At 41.8% G+C, this 14,484-nt stretch overlaps 1 protein-coding gene across 2 annotated transcripts in view; it reads right to left on the bottom strand.

Moving 5' to 3' along the window:
• LOC123515690 (nephrin-like) overlaps positions 1-14,484 on the bottom strand; it is a 124,585-nt gene that overhangs the window by 38,531 nt on the left and 71,570 nt on the right. For both annotated transcript variants that reach the window (XM_045274515.1, XM_045274516.1), the window contains exons 4-5: positions 6,253-6,461; positions 4,601-4,723 (exon numbers count right to left, since the gene is read on the bottom strand). In XM_045274515.1, the coding sequence (XP_045130450.1) occupies positions 4,601-4,723; positions 6,253-6,461 (332 nt within the window). The remainder of the gene's footprint in view (positions 1-4,600; positions 4,724-6,252; positions 6,462-14,484) is intronic.

The following is a 14,484-nucleotide window of genomic DNA, read 5'->3' as shown; positions in this document are numbered from 1 at the left end:
GATATTCCTGCCAGTAATGTGATTCCTATTATTATTGTTATCACTATTATTGCTATTGTTATTATTATTATTATTATTATTATTATTGTTGTTGTTGTTGTTGTTGTTGTTGTTATTATTATTATTATTATCATTATCATTATTATTATTATTATTATTATTATTATTATTATTATTATTGTTGTTGTTGTTGTTGTTGTTGTTGTTGTTGTTTGTTGTTATAGATGTTTTAGTATATGTTGCACGTTGTATTATGTGATATTGTTATTATCATTCGTATACACTACTAAGACTTTATTTCTTTGTTTTCTTTTTTCTTTTCACATTTTACTTCCCTCTCCGCCCAAATGATGAACTGGTGCAGGCGGTCAAAGTCGCTATGTTTTTACTCTCGCCCTAGTGAGCAAAAATTTACTTTGGCGAGTAAAATGTTCCATGCACTTGTTGGAGCCGAGTTTGTTTTTCATTCGACAAGTCAATAAAAGGACCTAAAATGCGCAATAATTGAATCATACTCTAATGGAATTAATTTGATGGTTAGGCAACATTGACATTCTTTCGGTACTAAAATATTCATCGCATTCCTGTTCACATTTTTTTTAATACATGAGGATCTAGGGCCGAGGAGAGGGAAGTGGGGTTGGGAGGTTTAACTGGCAATGACAACCAAATGCATAGATAACCTTATGTCTCTTTATACCTGAGTTTTGAACCTCACCAACCAACAAATAGCAAGAAGATATAGTGTTATGCTTGTCACTTGAAGGACTAGAGGAATAAGACTTAGCTATCTCTACCTTTCTATCTATCTACATACCTATCTATCTGTTTATCTATTTTTATGTGTTTGGATAATTCTATTTTTATCTTTAAGGGAACTGGCATTCCAAGTGGATCTTTTTTTTTTAATCTTTTTCTTGCCCTTGGCCAGCTTCCCCTCTTGCATAAAAAAGAAAATAAAGTATGTATGTAATGTGTGTATGTACGTATGTATCTACCTACGTACGTATGCATGTATGTATGTATCTACCTACCTATCTATCTATCTATCTATCTATCTACATATTTAGATATCTATGTAACAGCTTTATAGAACCTCACCAATGTTTTTTTTTTTTATATTTTAAACAAGAAAATTGAATATCGTAACAGTCGGAAAGTGGAATATATACTCTTTAAATAACCTTTTTCTTCTTTGTACGTGTTTGTAATGACTACTTACATTTTCTATAATGCAGGGAATGATTGTATATCGCAAAACATTAATTAAACGTTGGTCTTCATTCCTCCTGTCATCGTTGCGCGGCCTTACCTGTCTGCGCATCCAATACTTGCGTGGGCGGAGTGAAGGTATAGTCACGGAGCACTGGGAATAGGCGTCCTGATAAAAGTCAACGTGGAATTTTTGTGTGTATTGGTCTGGAGCGCGCCGCCAACGTATGGTAATTAAACTGATGGCCGCTCCTTCGTGACGAGTGGTGGGGAAAGAAACGCGCTCAAAATGCAGCAGTTGGTGTCGCAAAAAAATTGAAGCGTCCTCTAATGGTGTATTGTTGCGTGTCTGAGTGATTGCTGTTGTATTGTTGAAGCTTATTACGTTTACCTGTCTTTTGTTGTTGTTGTTGTTGTTGTTGTTGTTGTTGTTGTTGTTGTTTTTGTTGCTGTTGTTATTTTGGGTTGATTTTGTTGCTGTTGTTGTTGTTGTTGTTGTTGTTGCTATTTTTTGTTGATTTTGTTGCTGTTGTTGTTGTTGTTGTTGTTGTTGTTGTTGTTGTTGTTGTTGTTGTTGTTGTTGTTGTTGTTGTTGTTGTTGTTGTTGTTGTTGTCATCACTGCATTTTTATCAATTCATCTATTCATTTGTGTCCTATGTTTACACAAATCCCCCGAACATTATCACGATTGGAATATCAGATAAAAAAAAAAAAAAGATGCGTATATGCATTCCGTAATGGTCCATAGCGACCTGAATATTTATAGTTTACCGAATAATAACGTCATAACTAATTAGTTTTCAGTTAACCATGTTTTAAAAGTGAAATGAGGCGTCAGTTTCCATCACGCTGCTAAAGGGTTCTTAATATATTTTTCCTCTCAACCTCACTCTTTTCCCTTTCATCATCACCATTTTCCTAGGCCACGGAGGTAATTAGGTAGGTTTTCATGGGTATTCTTGCAGCTTCTCTCTTTTTCTCTTTATATTCTTGTGATCTCCAGTCTCAATAGCGCCCGCATTCAGAAACGCCTTGCTCTCTCACCACGACAGTTTTCCAAGGCCACAGAGACGACTAGCTGGATTTTCAAGACAAGTTTCTCCTAATAATAATCTATAAATCTTGCCAGTCCATCACCGGAACTATAGAAATACCCTTAAAAACATGAAACACCTTCAACTAAAGCCTTTGGAAAGTACTGACGGCGAGAGAGCAAAGCGTTAAAGAATACTGAAAAATCCGAGTGTCCACATAACAAAAGGAATCTGATGATGTGGTAGTGCTGTGTCACTTTCCCAAATAAAAAGTTTCCTGCGCTTCTATTTCTGTGCTTTTCTCTCGTTTTTACGTTTGATTTGGTGAGGATTTGCTTTGAGGTTTTGGTGGGTTTGGATTCCCCGTTGCTCAGAGGACTGGAATGTGAGGAAGCGATGCGGAACACAGCGGCAGGGCTCGTGATGTTTTTCGCTGTTGATTCTCGCTTTACCATATCATCATTTCGTTTCGTTATTGTTGAGTTTGCATGTGTGTGTGTATGTATGTATGCGTGTGTGTGTGTACTTATTTATTCATTCATTTATTCTGCTAATCATTTATGTATCTATTTATGTATGTACGTCTATATAATATGTCTGTTTCCATGCATAGTTACGTGTCTCCCTAACTAGAGTCTCTATCCTCAAACTAGGACACCCATATGATTCATCGTCGCTCTTTTGGTCGTCCCACGTAAAATGAATATAGTCTCATTAATCACCATCTCATCACCGTGTAAGTAGTGTTCATATTATTCTTATTTGTAACGCTTGGCCAGTACTGATTACGTATGTGATTAATACCATGAGAGATAAAAAGAAGCTTATTAATGTATGAAGCATAGAGGTTTTCTTCTCAGTTTTCGGTTCTATACGTATTTTATTATGAGCGGCATGTGTGATGGTTCAAGTTTTGTTTTTTATATATCTTTTTTTGTGTGTTCTTTGCTAGACTTCTTAAAACGTAAAAAAAAAAGTCTCCTAATTTTTGTGTGAACTATGGATGTATTTTCATATTTTTGCGAGTGTTATATTTATAGATAGTTTTGTGTATTTATTCATTTGTTTATTTTCGTGATCCTAGGCAGACCTGTTCAAGAAAAAGAGATTTTATGGAAATAGACGAAATGTTTGGTGGGGAAGTTTCGAAAAGTTAACGTTTGTTTTCGGGACGTTTATGCAAAGTTTTCTGAGTTTCTTTCCTGCTAAGGCTTGTGTGCGTGGCTGGAATGTGTGTGTGTGTGTGTGTGTGTGTGTGTGTGTGTGTGTGTGTGTGTGTGTGTGTGTGGGTGAGTGTGTAGGTATGTAGGTAGGTATGAGTAAATGTCTTTTCCTCGTGTTCTTATGTAATGGTCCAGTTTTTACAATTTATCATCCTTTAGCACGTCTGCATTTCGTTTTGCTTGAAGGAGACCGCACGAGACCACGACCAGTGAAGGAAAAAACATCATAATAATTTCCCTAACCTCAAAATATTATAGAAAGGAAAAAATGAGTGATTATTGAATTACTTATATGTGTCTGTGGGTGTAGCGGCTGAAACGATGAAAATGGTGCAGTTTACAATTACGAGACGGAAGTGAGACAAGAAACGCAAATTAAAACCACGTCCAGTAAAGCACATGTGATACCAAAAGGCTCGTTCGTTCGTGTGAAGTACGTCTAAAGGGTCTAAAGGCAAGCGGAGGTTCAAACGACTCAACAAATAACAGTAAATAAAATGAAAGTAAAAAAAAAAAGTCTTGCAATATACAAAAGGAGAAAACTGTAAAAAAAAAAGAGGCGTAAAAAATGATAAAATTGCAGTCAGATGTGTGAGAGGGAGAGAAAAGTGAGTATTTTTTGAAATGGTATTGTTTTTTGTTCTTTTCTTTTATCTCAGAATTTGTCGGAAGTTTTTCTTTGTTTTTCCTATTTTTACCCTTTCCGTGAGTGGGAAGGCGGAAGGAGAAAAGCGATCACATTTCTCGTATCTGGATAAAAGGCATGGCGCGTAATACATGACAGAGAGAGAGAGAGAGAGAGAGAGAGAGAGAGAGAGAGAGAGAGAGAGAGAGAGAGAGAGAGAGAGAGAGAGAGAGAGAGAGAGAGAGAGAGAGAGATGCTTAACTCCTTCTGTACCATAACGCTTTTTCCTATTCATTCTGCTTACTATTTGGTGATTTTTTACAGCTTCAGAAACTTATGTGGGAATTAAGATAGTGAAGACTGGCCATTAATCATCTGACCTCCATAGACCCTAGCTAATCTAAATAAAATCACCCAGTCGTACCCAAACTCATGGTAAAAAAATGCGTCTCAGTACTGAAGCGGTAAAACAATCCAAAACAAACAGACAGACAGCAACACTCACCTCCATGCGCCACACAAGTGAGAACCAGCATGTCCCCCTCATGATAGGGACCCACCACACTGGTCACCACACGGCCGCCACCCTCTGCTCCTCCGGTCATCACACGCACGCTCTCCGGAGGCACTGGGGGAACACGGAGAGCATACCAGCGATAAGAACCAAGTATCGAAATTACAATGGTAGAAACTTTGAGCATTGTGCGGGTGCGCGGGACAAGACGGGGCGGCATCGGCTCTAAACTCAGTATGCCCCCAAGCGATCCCTGGTTAATATTGCCCATTAAACCTTCCCAGTAATTGGTTCCCTGTACTGGAGCAGCCCAAGAACGACCCGCACTTGTGTTTGCGGGGCCAGCCAGCACCCTAATGTCCGCGAGCACCTGCTGAGGCGGCGCTGTGGGGGCGAGAGAAGAGAGAGAAGAGAGAGAGGCAGGGAAGAGCGAATCTGCAATGGAGGTAAACGGATAGGAGAGATGATAGGGAGAGTTCGCGATGTATTTTTGAGGAAATGGGATGATTAGCCCCGAGGAGAGGAGGGGAGAGATACGAACAGAGGAGTATTTGTGTTTATGATGAGAGGACAGGGAGTCTAATGCGAGGGAGAGTAATGGGGAAGAAAGGAAGGAGGAGGCAGGGTGGGTAGACAGGCTTGACAAGTTAGCATGGATAGGGAAGCGAGGGGAAGAATACCTGATCATTGCTGCAGGGTGGACGAGAGTGAGTGTACGGAAGGAAGGAAGGGAGGAAGGAAGGAGGGAAGGAAAATGAAGTAGGAGGATAATCACCGTTAGCATTTGTGTGTGGAAACTGAAAGAAATGAGGAAGAGAAAGAGAAGGGAAGAGAAGGGAAGGGAAGGGGAGGGAAGGATTGACAAGGAGAATGTAGGATGATACCAATTAGTCCTTTCATTAATCAAATCACGAGAAGCAGTTTAGGTAAAGGACATCTGTATAATCTCTCTCTCTCTCTCTCTCTCTCTCTCTCTCTCTCTCTCTCTCTCTCTCTCTCTCTCTCTCTCTCTCTCTCTCTCTCTCTCTCTCTCTCTCTCTCTCTCTCTCTCTCTCTCTCTCTCTCTCTCTCTCTCAGCCCTGCCCTCTTTCCCTAAGGCGGTCAGAGCGTGTTTGTGACGTCTTCTTGGAGGCTCGGGACTTTTGTGATGGAGGGAGGGAGCCGAGGAGGGAGGTTAAGGATGTAGGAGGGAGGGAGTTATGGAAGGAAGGAGGTGGGTGATGGAGGTAATGGAGGCTGTGAAGGAGTGTGAAGGAGGAGGGGATATGATGAATGGTGAGGAAAGGGAGGGAAGCGAGGAGGGAAAGGGTATGTGTGTGTGTGTGTGTGTGTGTGTGTGTGTGTGTGTGTGTGTGTGTGTGTGTGTGTGTGTGTGTGTGTGTGTGTGTGTGTGTGTGTGTGTGTGTGTGTGTGTGTGTGTGCCAAAGTGGAAGGAAGTGGAAGGTATTGGTACTATTGGTCTCTCTCTCTCTCTCTCTCTCTCTCTCTCTCTCTCTCTCTCTCTCTCTCTCTCTTCTCTTCTCTTCTCCCTAACCTTTTTCTTTCCATCATCTTCCTTTACCCTTCTCCTTTCCACCACCATCTCACCACCACAACCACCACCACCACCACCACCACCACCACCACCACCACCACTAACATACCCACGACAGTAAGGTTGACTCGTGTGGTCTTGGTGGGCTGCAGTTTGAAGTCCACCCGGCACGTGTAGAGACCCTGGTCGGCGAGGCGGAGGTGCGATACACGAAGCAAGGCGGGAGACGACCCGACCTCTAGACTGGCGCGCGACCCAAGTTCCTGAGGGTCTGCCCAGTGGCGCTCCCGTCCCCGCCCCAGCCACCGCTCGTCCAGTCTGTCGGGGGGAGGTTGATGAGTGTTTAGATGGGACTGGATGGCTGGCTGGGTGTGTGTGTGGGTGTGAGTGGGTAGACATATGCATAGATAGTTTATTTACTGTTATCTTCCAATTTCTTATGACGTTTCTTATACCTTAACCTTGCCTTTTAATCATATTACTCCTCCTATACTCTTACAAAAAAAAAAAAAAAAACACTCCTCTCCTCGTATCAAAAAACAACAAAATATCTAAAGGCCATCTAAGCAGCCAACAACAACAAAGAAGAACATTTACCAGAGTGTTGAATCCCTCGTAAACACTCCTACAATGGGCTCCCTCACAGCAACACACAAACATGCACACACACAAGGGCGGTACAAAAAGGAGGGATAGCATGAAGCGGTCACTCAGTACATCACCAGCCTCGTGCCAGCCCCTCCAGCACTAACTTATGGTTCTATGAGCAGCGAGGGGCCTGAGGGAGGAGTAGAGAAGGAGGAGGGCAGGGTGTAGCGCCGTGGGGGAAGAGTAAAAGGAAGAGAAAGGAAAGCTGAGGGAAAAGAGGAAACAGGGAGAGAGTGAGAGGGGGGAGAGGGGCGAGTAGCATTCAAGTTCTCCTCTTCGTCACCGTCGCAAGTCGAAATAGAAACAGAATACTCGTGTGTTGGGTAATTTAACCTCGTTCCTGACGAAGGAGGAGGAGAAGAAAAACGAAGAAGAGGAGGAGGAGGAGGAAGACAAAGAAGTGGGGGTGTGGAGGAGGTGGAGGAGAGGCACGATAGATGAAGGAGATAAAGGAAACGGCAGAGAAGAAGGAGGATGTGGAGGAAGAGGAGGAGGAGGTGGAGGAGGAGGAAGAAGACTGATAAACAATATACAGTGAGGAGAAACGAATAAAGAGGAAGTGGAAGAGGAGAAGGATGAGAAGAAGAAGGAAGAAAAGGAAAAGGGAGAAGCTGGTACAGAGAAAAGACGAAAGAGAAGAAGAGGAAGAAGACGGAGGAATAAAAGATTAAGAAGAAATACGAGAAGAAAACAGCAGAAGAAAAATCACAATAATGCAAACTAGAGAAAGAGGAAGAGGAAGAAGATTACAATGGAACACTAAGGGAGAAGAACAGCGAAATACAAAGAATAATGTTAAGAAAAAGGAAAGAAGAGGTAGAGAAAAATGTATTTATTTTATCTATCCTTTGAACTTCAACAGACTGATAAATTATTCTGTAGCGGAGATAGAAAGAGGAAAGAAGAAGAAGAAGAAGAAGAAGAAGAAGAGGAAGAGGAAAAAGAAAAAGAAGAAGAGCAAGGAGTAAATGATGTTGCGTTTGAATTTGGTAGAAAGAAGAAATAACATAGAGAAAGAGAGGGAATAAGAAGGACGGAGAAAAAAAATAAGATTGACGGGGAAAAGAGAGAAAGTTTTGCGCGCTGAAGAGACCAGGTTTGTGCTGTTAAAGTGAAGAGTTTGAGTGACTTCTGTGGAAGGGTTGAGGGAGGCAGGGAGGGAGGGAGTGGAGGGAGGAGTGGAGGAGGAAAAGAGAGAGAGAAAAAAAAGAGGAAGGGGTAAAGGAAGCAGTTTTGGAGGTTAAAAGATTGGGGGAGGAAAGGAGTAAAGTGGAGTAAGAAATATCTGAGAGAGAGAGAGAGAGAGAGAGAGAGAGAGAGAGAGAGAGAGAGAGAGAGAGAGAGAGAGAGAGAGAGAGAGAGAGAGAGAGAGAGAGAGAGAGAGAGAGAGAGAGGAATGTTTTAAGCTTTCCAAGTGTTTTCTGTTTTTACTCTCTCACTCTCTCTCTCTCTCTCTCTCTCTCTCTCTCTCTCTCTCTCTCTCTCTCTCTCTCTCTCTCTCTCTCTCTCTCCACCTCATTAACTCTTCAGAAATACGAATACAAACCCGACAATAATTGCTCTCTATATTTACTGAGCCTGCAATATTCAGTCTTGTCTTGGTCTGCACGCCACGACGAAGAGACACGCAGACCAGACAAGCCAGATAGACAGACGGAGAAAACCATTAGCGAAGTGAAGATAAATTTGACTCCATCCTTAGTAAAACAATGGGGAGATATTACAGCATCTTTTGTGCACTGGAGGCTAAGAAGAGTGTGGAAAAAGAGCGTAGAATTAACTGATTGAATACCTGGAGGTGGTGGGAAAGGTTTAAGTACAGATTGTAGAGAATGTATCCTAAGAAAAGGGAGTCACGATGGTGCTTGCTAATGTACTCTGAGATAATTGGGAGTAGCCCTTAGAGAGAGAGAGAGAGAGAGAGAGAGAGGGAGAGGGAGAAAGAGATAGATTTTCCATTCTTTTATGTCTGTTTTTTTCTCTTCTTCCGCTTCCTCTTCCTCTTCCTCTTTCTCCTCTTCCTCTTCCTCCTCGTCCTCCTCCTCCTCCTCCTCCTCCTCCTCCTCCTCCTCTTGTCCTTCTATTAGTTCTCTGTGCTTACTTTTTTGTCTCCTTTATCTCTCCGTGCCGCCCCTTCTCTTCCTCTCACCATAATTCTCCTCTCCCTCTGCTCACCTCCGCCTTCCTTTCCCTCCTTCCTCTGTGTCTCCGGTGCTGCCTCTCCTTCCTCTCTTTTTCTGTCAATTTGTCCGTCTCTCTGTTTGTCTTTCCTGTGTGTGTGTGTGTGTGTGTGTGTGTGTGTGTGTGTGTGTGTGTGGGTGTGTGGGTGGGATTTGGCTGGAAAGTGCTTGAGAGAGAGAGAGAGAGAGAGAGAGAGAGAGAGAGAGAGAGAGAGAGAGAGAGAGAGAGAGAGAGAGAGAGAGAGAGAGAGAGAGAGAGAGAGAGAGAGAGAGAGATCTGTCAAATATTTCATGTAATCTGCCATACATATCGAGAACACTTATTAATACTACATATATTCCTACGTTTACTTTTCTGATATGTGAGCGAATAGAGGAGAAATGAATGTGAAATGATGTGAAGGTAACATGAGACACATCTGAGACACTAGATAGAAAGAAATTGGTACTCTCACTCATTTACTCTCACTCACTCACAACTATGTCCTCTTATCCTCTCATTAACTCGCCTTCTTCAGCGTTGCTCTTATCTTGCTGCCTCAGACACTAGACACGAAGGTACGGGTGCTCACTCACTCACTCATTTACTGTCTCACTCACTCACTTGCACCCTAAGTATAGAATCACAACCTTGTCCTCTTATCCTCTCATTAACTCCCCTTCTTCAGCTTTCCTCTTGTCTTGCTGCCTGTCGTGCCACTCAGACACTAGACAGAGAGGTATATAGGTGCTCATTCCCTCACTCAGCACCAGAATATAGAATTTGAATCGTATCCTCGCATCCTCTCATTAACTCCCCTCCTTCAGCACTCCCTTTGCCTTGCTGCTTCGCGTGCCCCCACCTTCTGCTGGTATTTATTTGCCTACTTATCTTCCAAACTCGTTAACTCCATGCCACTTCCACCCTCAGGTCTCGCTGCTCTGGGGTTTCTTACGCACTCGTCCCTCCTCTATCCGTCTTGCCAAGGCCAGGGAAGGAGGGAGGCTCTGCCAGTAATGGACTTTATATTTCTCCCAGATTTGTCCTTGCGCTCTCTGATTAGTTCCGCTCCTGCTGTGTAAAGATACTATCGAATGTAGCATTTATCCTTGCCTTGCCTCGAGAGAAATAAACTTGACTTGTTCTTTGGCAGTAGTTTAGTAGTGTGTGAGTCTCTGTGTGTGTGTGTGTGTGTGTGTGTGTGTGTGTGTGTGTGTGTGTGTGTGTGTGTGTGTGTGTGTTGCAGGATGTAGTTGGGTTGGTGGGTGTGTGAATGAGTTAGCCCGCGATGAAATTCGTAAATTGTACTTTTGCCAGCACTAATAAACATGACTTGTGTTTGTTACCGCTTCCTGGACTGGGTAGAGGCCGGGGAAGGGCGGGGAGAGATTGAGAAAGCTTGGAGGGAGACGAGAAGAGCATGGGAAGGGCTGGGAGAGGCTGAGAGGAACCGGGAAAGGATAGGAGGAATGGGGGAAGCCTTGGGGAAACATAGGAGGGCGTGAACATGCAGCAGGTACTAAATAACACGGATGGCAAGTGAGCTTTGTACCTTGGGTGGTAATTAGTGACGAAGGGACTTTTGCTACAACCCATTTATCATCTTTTCGTCCTCACCTCGCCGCGTCTGCTTCTAATTCATCACGGCAGGAATGAAGGTATTATTGTAGAGATCCACCGACGAGGCTTACTCTTGTTAGGGGTGGGGTGAGGGAGACGGGGATGAAAGGGCATGTTTCTCTGCAGGTATTGGAAAGAGGGGAGGGAGGCGAGGGGAAAAGTGGATGTGGATAGGTGTCTGCATGGTGTATTGTATTTCCCCTTTTTCGTCTGGCATTTTTTTTTTTTTTTTTTCATATTGGAGATTCATTTTTTTTTTTTTTTTTGCGGGTGGAAGCCATGGATTTGTTGTACTATTTGAAACGAACCGTGATTGTTGCTAGTTGTTGTTGTTGTTATTGGTGGTGGTGGTGGTGGTGGTGGTGTTAGCAGTGGTGGTGGTGGTGGTAAGTGGTGTTATCATAGTGTTTCTTGTTGTATATGTTGTTGTCGTTCTTGTTATCACTTTCATTAATATCAGTAGTTGGAAACAAAGGAAGCATTCAGTGTTTACGGATCAGGAAGTGGACAAGAGAGAGAGAGAGAGAGAGAGAGAGAGAGAGAGAGAGAGAGAGAGAGAGAGAGAGAGAGAGAGAGAGATAAAGAAAGTTTCCGGGAATTGCTTTGGGAGTGTAAGCCCACTTCAGAGAGAGAGAGAGAGAGAGAGAGAGAGAGAGAGAGAGAGAGAGAGAGAGAGAGAGAGAGAGAGAGAGAGAGAGAGAGAGAGAGACAGACAGACAGACAGAGAAAGGTATTGTAACAGAAGTGAATGCAAGACTAGGAGACACTGGCTGGGCTGAAATGAATGGTCTGACTGAGTAGCTGGTGCATGGGAGGGAAGTAGCGGGAGTGAATGAAGGCTCAGAGTATACAGTGGGTGGATGTTGAGAAGGAGGAATTGTTAACAGACACTGGAATGGACGCTTTGTTTAAGGGGAAAGGTATACAGATGAAAAATTATATTCGTTGGCTCTTTAAGTTAGCTGATGGTAAGTAGTAAACAAGAGTGAGGAATAACGTTTTTATCTCTTTAACCCCTTCAGTACTTTACGCATTATTACCATGAGTTTTGAGTACGATTAGACGACTTTATTTACATTAGCAAGATTCTATGGAGATCAGAAGGTTAATGGTCCAGAATCTTCACTATTTTAATCTCCTCCCCCTTAAAATTTTGAAGCTGTATAAAATCACGTAATAATAACCTGGATGAATATAAAGACGTGTAATGGGGTTAGTGGAAGACTACTTGAGTATAAGGTAAATAGTAAACATAGATTATTAATAACAGTTTCCTCTTATGAAAGATATGAAAGATTACTTAGGGAAAACGGTAGAGAGAGAGAGAGAGAGAGAGAGAGAGAGAGAGAGAGAGAGAGAGAGAGAGAGAGAGAGAGAAAGAGAACAAGAGAAATGAGAAAGATAATAAAACAGCACTAAAGAAAAATGCAAGATAAACACATACTCAGACAAAGAGAGAGTCATGAAAGATTACAGTCTGAGAGATAATAATAAGAGAGAAAGAGAAAGAGAGAGAGAGAAAGCAGAACAAAACAATATAGCAGTAATTGACACATGCGAGGTAATAAAACCATTGCCGGAAATAACTCATGGGGAGGAGGAGGATAGAGACAGCGAATATTGGCGAGTAAAAAAATAGTGAAAGGGAAGTGGGCACGAATATTCTTTGCCTGGACGTCTAAGGAGAAGGAAACAAAGAGAGGCGACAACAGCTCACGTAGATGGAGAAATAAAAGGCCAAAAGAAAAAAAGGTTTAAGTGCGAAGTGGAAATTGATAAAAGTGAGGCTTCCAGGGTAGCGAAGTGGTACAGGAAGTTACGTGGGATGCGCGAGATTACGTTCGAGGGTATATTGACGTTACTTGAGAGGGAGGGATGATAAAAGAGGAAGCCTGTTGTGAAGTGGTGAGCTGCGTGGGTGTGTGTGTGTGTGTGTGTGTGTGTGTGTGCGTGCGTGTGTGTGTGTGGAAAAGGTTTAATTTTAGAAGTTGCTGCTGTTCCTACTACTACTACTACTACTACTACTACTACTACTACTACTACTACTACTACTACTACTACTACTACTACTACTACTACTACTACTACTACTACGTATTACTACTATGATTATTCTACTCTTCTCGTTTTCCTCCTCTTCTTACTCTTCCTCCTTCTCCTCTTCCTCCTCCTCCTCTTCCTCCTCCTTCTCCTCCTCCTCCTCCTCATCTCATTTCGCTTTAAGGAGTCTTTTGATTAGCTATTGTGTCTCATTTGCTAGTAATTAATGATGGATCGCTATACAGACAGCTTAGCAAGACTCACAAGATCCGTCATTGTTTGTCTCCCTTTGTATTTCATTGTCATCTTCCTCCTTCTACCACTACTGCTAATACTACAACAACAACTGGCGCTATTACAAGGGTACCAGGAAACATGGGGACGTGTAGTGTTACCAGAAAAAGAAAGGAGAGAGGGATCAGCCTAGAACACACTGCAAGTTTTGATACCGTGTCGTGGAGAAAAGAAAGGAGATTCACGGAAAAATTGTGTTAGTTTTTTTTTTTGTGTGTGTGTGTTCGAATGTTGTGAGTTTGTAGTGTGTGTGTGTACTCTGTTTTTTTGTTTTTTGTATGTGTATATTTACTGGTTTATTTATTTTTTGTATAGATTTATTTGGCTGGTTTTTTTTTAATTTTTATTTTTTATCTATTTATTTATTTATTTATTTATTTATTCATTTATTTATTTATTTATTTATTTATTTATTTTATTATTATTATTTATTTATTTATTTATTTATTTATTTATTTATTTATTTATTTGTGTGTGTGTGTGTGTGTGTGTGTGTGTGTGTGTGTGTGTGTGTGTGTGTCTGTTTATTGGTGTTTCGCTTTATTTTTCGTATTTTCTTATTAAAGTGTGTATAATCTCTCTCTCTCTCTCTCTCTCTCTCTCTCTCTCTCTCTCTCTCTCTCTCTCTCTCTCTCTCTCTCTCTCTCTCTCTCTCTCTCTCTCTCTCTCTCTCTCTCTCTCTCACACACACACACACACACACACACACACACACACACACACACACACACACACACACACACACACACACACACACACACACACACACACTCCTCGTCTTTCCATTAGTATTTATAGATGGTCATTCAGGAGCACCAATGTTTACACAGATACTAATTGCATACACTCTGTTTGTGCTTGGGTGAAATGTGACACTCTTCACGTCCACCTCAAAATACAGTAATTACCCGATGTAAATGAGGAAATTTGTGGCTCGTGTCGAAACAATCTAGCGCCTGTGTTTGAAGCGAGGAGCACGCGTGTCATTATATACGTGTGAGGAATGAGTGACAGGTGCAATATTTTTTTTGATTGGTAGTTGTCATTTGGCCATTTGAGAGGCAGGAACGCCATGTAAAATGAATTGATTACACCCTGTTTAGCTGCTGCAGGTAACACGATGGTTGTCTCTGTATTCGTATCGTGTATGTAGAGATGATTCTGATTCGCTGCTTTATGTAAAACGGGTAGTAGCTTAGGACAAATAAAAAAAATTATAAAAAACAGATAAATTAATCATAACTTATTCAACCCCTTCAGTACCGCGACATATTTTTATATTTATGCTCCTTATTAATTGGCAATTTTATGCAGCTCATGTGGGGATTACAATGGTGAGGACTCTGGCCATTAATCTTCCAACCTCCATAGACTCTTCCTAACATAAATAACGCCATCTAATCATATCCAAAACTCGAGGTAAAAATACGTCCCAGTTTATAGTTTCAAGTACATGAATCTTGCTTTCCTATTACGTGTTTTTTAAAGTAAGATAGATACTGACATAGAATATAAATAGTTAAAGAAAGTGATAAAGAAAACGTGCTGAACGGGTTTTAGTTCCAGGTACACGAATCTT

The sequence above is a fragment of the Portunus trituberculatus genome, chromosome 39, assembly GCF_017591435.1.
Source record: "Portunus trituberculatus isolate SZX2019 chromosome 39, ASM1759143v1, whole genome shotgun sequence".
NCBI classification, from domain to species: domain Eukaryota; kingdom Metazoa; phylum Arthropoda; class Malacostraca; order Decapoda; family Portunidae; genus Portunus; species Portunus trituberculatus.
Note: the sequence above shows the minus strand (reverse complement) of the source record. Positions and strands in the feature narration are given on the sequence as shown.